We start from the raw sequence: 10,846 nt of genomic DNA, 5'->3' as shown, positions 1-10,846 counted from the left end.
GTCTAAAATCTCCTCCTAATAAAAGTACCTTTCATCGAAAGGGAATATTATTATTCATCAACGTTTGTAAAAGTTTATGAATGGTGTTGAGTAAGTGACTGGATGCCATTGTACATTCATCAATAATTAACAAATTTGCAAGACGGATGTCACGTGCAGTGCTACTGGTCATGTTCATAGTGGATACCGATTTGTAGGATCTAATGCAGTTCATAAAGTTTTTACTTTCAGGTACATCATTAGTTAGAAGGTTCTGTAGATATTCAGGATATGAATGTAAAGGAGGCAGTCTAATTTGACCCTTTTGACAACAACGTGTAAATTTATTACTTGTATTGCCAGTTGTTTCTTCAGGGAAGTTAAGTGAATGACAATGATTGCAAATGACATTCATTAATCCCAATGAATTTTCCTGAATAGTGGACTCATTATTGAACGCGTTGTCAGCTAACTGGCGCAAGCGTTTAGCAGGTGTCTGTCGTTGATGTCCGTGACGTGTATGTTTTGCTTGTGCCGTTTGAGAGTCGCGTCGTTGTATGTCCAGTATTTGGGACGTGTTGTTTTGGAGCTGTAATCGATTTGCCTGTGCTGTGTGAGAAGTCCGTTGTAGTTTACGGCGTGCATTGTTTGTATTGAGCCTTGCCCGTTTTTGTATGTCGGTCAGTTGAGCTTTCTCTTTTTGGAGCCTTGCCTGCTTGTTTTTCGGCATTCCAGATGCGCGGTGTAGACGTCTGCGTTTATTTATTTTGTCCCTTCGCTGTCGTTTCTGTATGTCTGAGACGGGAGGTGTTTCGTTTTGAACCCGTGCCTGTATCGATGTAGCACTGAGGGACGCGCGCTGCATGCGTCTACGTTCATTTTGTACCCATGATAGTGAATTCATGACTTGTTTGTTCTTCAGCGTTAGAAATATGGATAAGTAATAAGGAGGATCGCACTCACTGTTAATATGGAGCCTTTTCTGCGGTTGAACGGTTAATAGTGCCTCATTGTAATGAGATCCACCTACGCTGCATAGTGTGAATTGTGTTTGGTCCCGTTATCCGAGCCGTATCGTTTTGTACCCGTGATCGTGAATTCATGACTTGTTTGTTCTTCAGCGTGAGAAATATGGATAAGTAATAAGGAGGATCGCACTCACTGTTAAAATGGAGCCTTTTCTGCGGTTGAACGGTTAATAGTGCCACATTGTAATGAGATCCACCTATGCTGCATAGTGTGAACGTGTTGAGATGACGTATGTTTAATATGGACGGTTCATTTAGAAATGGGGCTTTGTGTGTCACTTGTTATTTATGTTAGTGTGGTCGTGGGTCTGAATCGTCGTTTTTGTGTACGTTTCGTGTGCTATGTCCGTAGTCTGTCCCGTTTTGTGTCCAATGGGCTTTGTGTGGTGCTCGCGGCTTTTTTTTTTTTTGTGTGCTAGGGGCTTGTTGAATCCTCCTCTTTGTGTGTGTCCCATTTCGTGTGCAATGGGTTTCGTGCGGCGCAGCGTTTGACTCCTTTTTTCTGTGGTCTGACTCCTTTTTTCTGTGCGCGGTGCCTCACGTTGCATTCTATCCGGTTCCCGTTGCTTGCAGGGGGGGGGGGGATTTGGGGGGCGCCTGCGCAGTACGTCTTTTGCGTCCACGGCCCATTGCCGGATGTCCCTGCGTCCATCCGGTTTACCAGTCTCGGTTAGTAATGTGGATGAGGCAAGAAACACTGAAGGTTCAAGCACCCTGAGGTAACCTTCGTGTACAGAACACTCCAGGTACACTTCCTGATGGCAAAGAAAAGGAAAGTAAGAGTTCTTGTAAATGGGTAATAGAGAAGACAAGCTGGATGCTAGTCTGTGGGGTGTGGATCCTTTCTTGTGTCACCTTATGAGTAGAGCCCTTAAGGACTTCAAGTCTCTACATCTTCAGATATTAGTGAAGCTATATAATGTCACACTAACATACATGCAACCTTACATATCAGACACCACTGAAGTGACGGACATCAGAAGTTTAAGCACCAAATGGCAGGGGGTAGTTAGAGAAATGCATGAACTCAGCAATGCAGTATGAATAGTTGAATACTGTCATGTACCGCAGCAACTTGTGGAGTAACGTGACAAATTGCAAACAATTGTGATATGCTGGCTTAGAATCCAAAGAAGTGAGATTTAAAGTTTATGGCATAACAGGTGTACAATAACTAACATCCGCCTTGTGGACACTAATGGTATAATTCCTCATGACAATTTGTGTTTCAAAGTATGACATGCCTCAGCGAACGTCAACTTACAAAGAGTGGGATACATTAGACAAAGTTGTCATTGCCCATTCTGCTAGGGTTTCATGGCACAACAAGCCTGTTAAGAAACCAGATTTACCAGGCATTCAGCTGTACAAAATCCCCACTTGTATTCCAAACTAAGTGACTGAACTCCAGATTGCAGCAGGATCTGCCTGAACTTAATCTGATAACAAAGGTGTAAATCGGAGTGGCACTGACATCTCTCCAGACCTGTTGAGGTGTAAAATGGATCCAAGAAAGAACAAAGACCTGTCACACTTCCCTAGTACATATCCTGTACCACTCTTACATACTTCTCTGCCACTCCCGACTTCCTCATACAATACCACAGCTCCTCTTGAGGCACCCTGTCATATGCTTTCTCCAGGTCCACAAAGACGCACTGCATCTCCTTCTGGCCTTCTCTGTCCTTCTCCATCAACACCCTCAGAGCAAACATCACATCTGTGGTGCTCTTTCTTGGCATGAAACCAAACTGCTGCTCACTAATCATCACCTCACTTCTTAACCGAGCTTCCACTACTCTTTCCCATAACTTCATGCTGTGGCTCATCAATTGTATCCCATTGAAGTTACTGCAGTCCTGCACATCCCCCTTATTCTTAAATATTGGTAACAGTACACGTTCTCTCCACTCCTCAGGCATCCTCTCACTTTTCAAGATTCCATTAAACAATCTGGTTAAAAACTCCACTGCCATCTCTCCCAAACACTTCCATGCTTCCATCGGTATGTCATCTGGTCCAACGGCTTTTCCATTCTTCATCCTCTTCATAGCTGTCCTTACTTCCTCCTTGGTAATCCGTTGCACTTCCTGATTCACTATGTCCACATCATCCAACCTCTTCTTTCTCTTGTTCTCTTCATTCATCAGCCCCTCAAACTACTCTTTCCATCTTCTCACCACACTCTCCTCGCTTGTGAGTATGTTTCCATCTTTAAACCTTTATCACCCCAACCTGCTGCACATCTTTCCCAGCTCGGCCCCTCTGTCTCACCCACTGGTCCTTTTCTCCCTCCTTAGTGTCCAACCTCTCATACAACTTATAATACGCATTTTCTTTAGCCATTGCCACCTCTCTCTTCACCTTGCACCTTACCTCCTTGTACTCTTGTCTACTTTCTGCATCTCTCTGACTATCCCACTCTCCTTCTTTGTCAACCTCTCCCCCTATATACTCTCCTGTACTTCCCCGTTCCATCACCAGCTTTCCTTTTCCTCCTTCCTCTGTCCAGATGTCACACCAAGCACCCTTCTAGCTGTCACCCTTACTACATCTGCTGTAGTTTCCCAGCTGTCTTGTAATTCTTCACTATCACCCAGTGCCTGTCTCACCTCCTCCCTAAACTCAACCTTGCAGTCTTACTTTTTCAACTTCCACCATTTGATCCTTGGCTTTGCCCTCACTCTCTTCCTCTTCTTGATCTCCAACGTCATCCTACAGACCACCATCCTATGCTGCTTAACTACACTTTCCCCTGCCACCACTTTGCAGTCTTTAATCTCCTTCAGATTGACTCTTCTGCATGGGATGTAACTACCTGTGTGCATCTTCCTCCACTCTTGTATGTCACCCTATGTTCCTCCCTCTTTTTAAAATTTGTTGTCACCACAGCCATGTCCTTGGGACCGGCATGAAGAAACACACTGGTTTGTGCATCCACAGTGGCTGGGTTTGCAACTCTCTCTCTTTCTGAAATATTTGCTGGACACTCAATGAACTCCCTGGAGATTCTCAGGATAGAGGAATACGCAAAACAGCCCTCTGAAACCTAAAAAGTTATGAGTCACTCCATCACTTGGAGAGCTGAACCCGGCAAACCTTCTCTTTGCTAACCCAACAGCTGAAATCCAGTTTGCCAAGCTGAACAGTGAGCCAGTCTGAAGGGCAAGAACCAGCCATGACTGCATGAAGAGAACTTCAGCATCTACACTCGCTTTCCTAATATGTAGAGAAAAGCCAAGCAAAATGACACCTTTTATTGGCTAACTAAAAAGATTACAATATGCAAGCTTTCGAGGCAACTCAGGCCCCTTCTTCAGGCAAGATGTAATTGCCTGAAGAAGGGGCCTGAGTTGCCTCGAAAACTTACATATTGTAATCTTTTTAGTTAGCCAATAAAAGGTGTCATTTTGCTTGGCTTTTCTCTACATTCATAATGGCTAACACGGTACAACACCCTAGTACTACTAATATGTAGATATAGCTAATATAGCTTATCAGGAACACCAAAAAAACTACTCCAGGGCAGTGACCACTGCCAGATCTCAATACTATTCAAATTTAATCAACAACAGTCCTGGAAATTCCAAACAACTTTTTTCCGTGATAAACCATTTACTCAATCCTCACGCCTACACCTGTAATAATTTCACAGAGGAGCAGTGCAATAATTTTATTGAATATTTCACCTCTAAAGTGGACAGCATCCGCTCCTCATTGTCTGCCTCCAGCCCTCCATCGCTGGATGTTTCTACATCAAAGCCAATGGGCTGCCTTTCCCAGTTCCTCTGTACCACAGTTAAAGAAGTTGAGGACATCATACAGAGGATGCGACCTTCAACGTGTTCATTGGATCCTTTCCTACTCCTCTGATAAAAGCTAATGTATCAGATATAAGCCCTCTTATTGCTGACATCATTAATCACTCTCTCCAGAGTGGCTTAGTCCCACTGGCCTTGAAAACCACAAAAATTACACCTCATTTAAAAAAATCCTCTTTGGATCCTGAAGTGATAGCAAACTATTGTCCTATCTCCAACCTTCCATTTTTGTCTAAGGTTTTGGAAAAGATTGTTTTGGTTCAGCTTCAGGATCACCTCAAAAAATTCAATCTGTTTGAAAAATTTCAGTCTGGTTTTCGAACTTCTCACAGCACAGAGACAGCCCTGGTCAGAGTCACCAATGACCTCCTAATGGCTGCTGACCAGGGCTCTCCATCACTCCTTATCCTCCTGGACTTTACAACTGCATTTGATACGATAGATCATAATATTCTCCTTCATCATCTTCACTATACAATTGGACTTTCTGGCATTGCTTTCGAGTGGTTCAAGTCCTATCTTACAGATAGGGCTGAGTATGTGGCCTTGGGGGATGCTAAATCACATACCCACACTGTCACCTGTGGAGTCCCACAAGGATCAGTCCTTGGGCCGACCCTCTTTAATATCTATATACTACCCCTGGGTCACATCATCCACAAGCATGGAGTTTCATTCCATTGCTATGCCAATGATACGCAGCTCTATGTGAGACTAGATTCGACTTCTCTTACACCTCCATCAACTTTTTCCTCTTGCTTGGATGAGATTGAGGCCTGGATGTCCAAGAACTTCCTCAAGCTGAACAGCACCAAAACTGAAGCTCTTTTAATTGGCACCCCCATTTACTTCATTCCTCTGTAAATTGTATTTCCTTTTCTGACCGTACCATTACCCTCTACCCTTCTGTTACAAATCTGGGTGTCAAGTTAAACTCCCATCTGTCATTTGATATACATATCCATCACCTTTGTAAAATTGCATTCCTTCAACTCCGAAACATAGCCAAACTCTGTCCCTACCTCTCCCTCTGTGATGCTGAAAAGCTGGTTCATGCCTTTGTCTCATCCAGACTGGACTATTTTAATGCGCTCCTCATTGGGATACTCAACAAGAGCCTTCAAAAGCTCCAACAAATTCAAAATAGTGCTGCAAGAATCCTGATGAGGGTGTGGAAATATGAACATATCTCACCAATCCTTCTGTCACTTCATTGGCTCCTTATCCATCTCCGTATCGAATACAAACTCTGTTTAGATAGATAGATAGATAGATAGATAGATAGATAGATAGATAGATAGATAGATAGATAGATAGATAGATAGATGTCTATGTATGTATGTATGTGTATGTATATATATATATATATATATATATATATATATATGTTGACATATGTATATATATGTGGATGTGTATATGTATATATATGTATATATCTAGATATGTATATACAGTAATCCCTCCTCCATCGCGGGGGTTGCGTTCCAGAGCCACCCGCGAAATAGGAAAATCCGCGAAGTACAAACCATATGTTTATATGGTTATTTTTAGAATGTCATGCTTGGGTCACAGATTTGCGCAGAAACACAGGAGGTTGTAGAGAGACAGGAACGTTATTCAAACACTGCAAACAAACATTTGTCTCTTTTTCAAAAGTTTAAACTGTGCTCCATGACAAGACAGAGAAGACAGTTCAGTCTCACAATTAAAAGAATGCAAACATATCTTCCTTTTCAAAGGAGTGCAAAGCAAGCAGTCAAAAAAAAAATCAATAGGGCTTTTTGGCTTTTAAGTATGCGAAGCACCGCCGGTACAAAGCTGTTGAAGGCGGCAGCTCACACCCCCTCTGTCAGGAGCAGGAAGAGACAGAGAAAGAGCCACAGAAAAACAAAGTCAAAAATCAATACGTGCCCTTTGAGCTTTTAAGTATGCGAAGCACTGTGCAGCATGTCCTTCAGGAAGCAGCTGCACACAGCCCCCCTGCTCACACCCCCCTACGTCAGCGCAAGAGAGAGAGAGAGAGAGAGAAAGTAAGTTGGGTAGTTTCTCAGCCATCTGCCAATAGCGTCCCTTGTATGAAATCAACTGGGCAAACCAACTGAGGAAGCATGTGCCAGAAATTAAAAGACCCATTGTCCGCAGAAACCCGCGAAGCAGCGAAAAATCCGCGATATATATTTAAATATGCTTACATATAAAATCCGCGATGGAGTGAAGCCGCGAAAGGCGAAGCGCGATATAGCGAGGGATCACTGTATAAGTATATATGTTTATGTATATATATGATTACATAACCTCTTTAACACACTACTTCTCCACTGCGAAGCACGGGTATTTTGCTAGTAGTGAATAAAATGTAGGGATGCACCGATACCACTTTTTTGGAAAACGAGTACGAGTACGAGTACTTGCATTTCAGTACTCGCCGATACCGAGTACTTGCCGATACTGAGTACTTAATAAAAACATGATTTAAATTTACAGGTAACAGCTTTAGTCATATAATTTAACAAAAAAAACAAGGGACTAGTTTGGAATTAAGAACATTTATTTAAAATGAAAAGCATGTTGTATGCAACATATTACAGAATAAATAATTATAAAAAAAATTTAAACAGTGACAGTGCAACTCAAGTATTTTTTTCAGTTTGTTGTAAACTCTGCCGCTTTGGACAACACAAGGGGCATTAATAAACATCTTTGCTATTTAGTGCACAATATTTGAATAAACTAACAACATCCACCAACATAGAACTGTGGCAATCAGTGCAACTGAGGTAGGTATTAACATCAAGTCTAAGACGACTCACTTAATGGAGCCTATTTAGAAAAAGTGAGTGGCAGGTTTTTTTTTAAGAAAAGTAGCTTTTCTGCATTATCAGCAGTCAGCCTGTTTCTGTTTTCATCTATAATGTGTGACACTGAGCTAAAAAGCCTTTCACTTTCCACACTGCTACATGGGGCTGAGAGGTATTTCTGGGCCATTTTAGCCAAAGTGGGGAACCTGATTTTGTTGACACCCCAGTACTTCAGAGGACTGTCATCACGAGGGCTTGGGGCCTCTCCGAGGTATTTTTCGAGCTCAATGGCAGCACCTGCTGCCAGCGGCTGTGCTGCCTGGGGCTGCTCCTTAGCGATTTCTTCAAATACAGTGTCCAGACTGCTGCTAGTGCTGGCCTGGGCCTTGAGGAACAGTTTAGCAGGAGGTTCTGCAGCTTCTGCCCGACTCCCCTCTGCCTCAGCTCTGGACATCATCTGCAGCTCCTGCTTCAGGTGCAGCTTGGCCTACGGAGCAGTGTTGTTGGAGAAGAAGCGATCTTTATACCTGAACAAAATTCATGAATGTATTAATATGTGGAAAAATAGGACTGATTTTAGTTTCTCCTAAACCACTGTCACAAATGCCAGCCATTTGGCTTTCTGGTAGTAATAAGGGAAATATATTTCATATTATATATATTGCATACATTTGTATTTGTGTATTTTAGTTACAAAAATATAATATAATATTTCAGATGGAAATTAATCTTACATTTAGTACTGTAGTTTATCATTGAATACCTATAGCACACAGACTTTACCTTGGGTCAAGTATGGTGGAGATGAAGTACAGTGGGTTGGTCTTGACGTCACTGAAGCGCTTCTTGACAGCTGCCAGTAAGGTTGCTTTCATTGTCTTGACGCCGTGGTCCTCGTCTGTTTCTCTGTTTAGAAGTCTCACTAGCACAGTCACAGCTGGGATGACATCAGAGGCTAGTGCGTCGTAGCTGCTCACTTTTTTAGTTAGTTCCTCAAAGGGGGCGAGGATGGCAACAGTCTTCTCCATAAGAGCCCATTGGTGAGCGGTGAGATAGTCAGGGACTGGGAGTTCATGCTCGGACACATACACCCCCAGCACTCGCTTTTGCTCAATGAGGGACTGGAGCATGTAATACGTGCTGTTCCAGCGCGTCTGTACGTCCTGCTGCAGTCTCTTTATTGGCTGGTTGAGCTGTCCCTGAATGTCCTCGAGGCGGGAGTAGGCTAAGGCAGAATGTTTAAAATGCCCAACTATTTTCCGCCCCACTGCTATAGCATCAGCTATGCTCCTTTGTGCTAATAAGCCCTCGTGAACAGCCAGTTGGAGCGTGTGCGCGACACACGGCAGACTTGGGAGCCCTGCGTCATTCATGGCTTTAATCATGTTTTTGGCATTGTCACGAAGCACAACATGTACTGATGTTTTAGGTATACCCCATGTCTGGAGCATTTCCTCAAACACATGCGCTATAGCCTGGCTGGTGTGCGAGCCGCGGAATTGTTTCGCATGTAATATGGCTCGTTGCGATGTGAAACTCTCGTCTATCCACTGGGAGGTTAGGCTAATTAGCGACACGGGGCTAACACTGCTTGTCCAAATATCCGTGGTGAAACTAAACGCAGAGGAAGCTTGCAGTAGGCTGTGGATATGTTTTTTCACGGAGTCGTGTAGTTTAGGCAGCTCCGTGTCAGTCATGTAGCGGCGGCTTGGGACATCATATCTGGGCTCCAGAACATGGAGGAGACGCAGGAATCCCACATTTTCTACCTCCGAGAGTGGCTGGTCACTCAATGCAATGTACTCGATAATTGCCTGTGTTATTTTCACAGCACGTGGATTGTCTCTGGACATTTTCTCTCGTCTTGCAAAAGTTTGCTGCAGCGTGGGTTGTGTTGGTTTAGAAGCGTGGGTAAACTCCTTGTACTCGTTGTCGTGTTGGGATTTTAGGTGCTTGATTAAATTACTTGTGTTAAATGCGCTACCTTTTGAGCCTCCTCTGGACAATTTCGCTGAGCACAATTTGCAGTCCGCCTTTGTTTTGTCGTCTTCATTCACTTTGAAATAGTTCCACACGGCTGACATGTCTCGCCTCGCCTTCTCCCCGCTCTGAGCTGCAGCCGGGGCCTGGGGGCGGGCACTCAGCGCCTGTGATTAACCCCTTACACGCCGCTCAAACATAGACATTTCTCAGACCGTGGTATCGGTCCCCGGTATCGGGGGACTTTTAACGAGTACGAGTACTTTAGAAAATGTGGTATCGAGGCCGATACCAGATACCCGTTTCGGTATCGGTGCATCCCTAATAAAATGTATAAAAAGACTTAATGCTTGTCTCAGATGCCGACTGTTAATCGTTAAGCAGTAGGAGTCAAAGCCCAAAAGACTAAAAGCCTGTTTTATATCTTCTGACAAACTGGAGTACTAGTACAACTCTTAAAGGCCTTAAAACACTTGAAATGCATTGTGTGCTGTATTAATAATAGTGTATTGTAAGAAACATTGAAGACTTGTAGAATCTGTGATCAAAAGCAGCAATGTTAATAATGTATAATAAATTAAATTTACTGTACATTTTTTTTTTTTACTTTCCTTACATTCCTTGTAAATGTGGAGGAAAAGGCTATGAGCTTTATGATGACCATTTAAAGAATTTTCTTTCTTTCTTTTTTAATATAATGTATTACAGCAGCATGGAATCCTTCAGCATTTCACCGAGGTACAGAAGTGGTGTGCTGAGAACATTTCTGTGTTCAGAGGGCGAATCTCACTCCCTGCATTACTGTCAATGGACAAAGACGACACTGAGGAGGCCCTTCAGAAATTTGATTTGCTATCTGAATTTCCAGAAGAAGAGGAGAGAGAATGTCTTTAGACATATTTTTTTCACATATGGAAGACATGCATCTGTTTTTAGATTAACGTGAGAGGAAAAAGGAAAATGACTGAGTTTTGTGAGAAAATGTAACAAACATACATGTCCCTCATTGTTCAGTTACAACCTACAATTCTTGTTCTATATTTTATATATTCTTTAACTTTTTGTAATAAATGTTGCAAACCAACTTAATCTTTACAGTCCATTGTCTTAGTGTTATGTATTAAAATAATGTTTTATAAAGCAGGGCAAGGCAATATTTATTTATAAACCACATTTAAAACAGCAGCCAGAACTGAACCAAAGTGCTGTACAAGAAAGGGTAAAAGAAGCAGTTCAA

General features: G+C 42.7%; 1 protein-coding gene across 1 annotated transcript; it reads right to left on the bottom strand.

Annotated features, from left to right (window-relative positions):
• Positions 1–7,327: 7,327 nt before the first annotated feature.
• Positions 7,328–10,355, bottom strand: LOC114641107 (zinc finger BED domain-containing protein 4-like). Its single transcript, XM_028790229.2, has 2 exons — positions 8,413–10,355; positions 7,328–8,156 (listed from the first exon to the last, which is right to left on the bottom strand). Exons 1-2 carry the CDS (start codon positions 9,711–9,713, stop codon positions 8,117–8,119), a joined length of 1,341 nt encoding a protein of 446 aa, XP_028646062.2. The 5' UTR covers positions 9,714–10,355; the 3' UTR covers positions 7,328–8,116.
• Positions 10,356–10,846: the final 491 nt, after the last annotated feature.

Source organism: Erpetoichthys calabaricus, chromosome 4, assembly GCF_900747795.2.
Source record: "Erpetoichthys calabaricus chromosome 4, fErpCal1.3, whole genome shotgun sequence".
NCBI lineage: Eukaryota > Metazoa > Chordata > Cladistia > Polypteriformes > Polypteridae > Erpetoichthys > Erpetoichthys calabaricus.
This window is presented reverse-complemented; position numbering and strand designations above follow the sequence as displayed.

Excerpts from the sequence above, each read along its gene's own strand:
- LOC114641107 (XM_028790229.2), bottom strand. The coding sequence starts at position 9,713 with ATGTCAGCCGTGTGGAACTATTTCAAAGTGAATGAAGACGACAAAACA. Across the intron at positions 8,157-8,412 it reads TCCACCATACTTGACCCAAG|GTATAAAGATCGCTTCTTCT; the intron begins GTAAAGTCTGTG and ends AATTTTGTTCAG.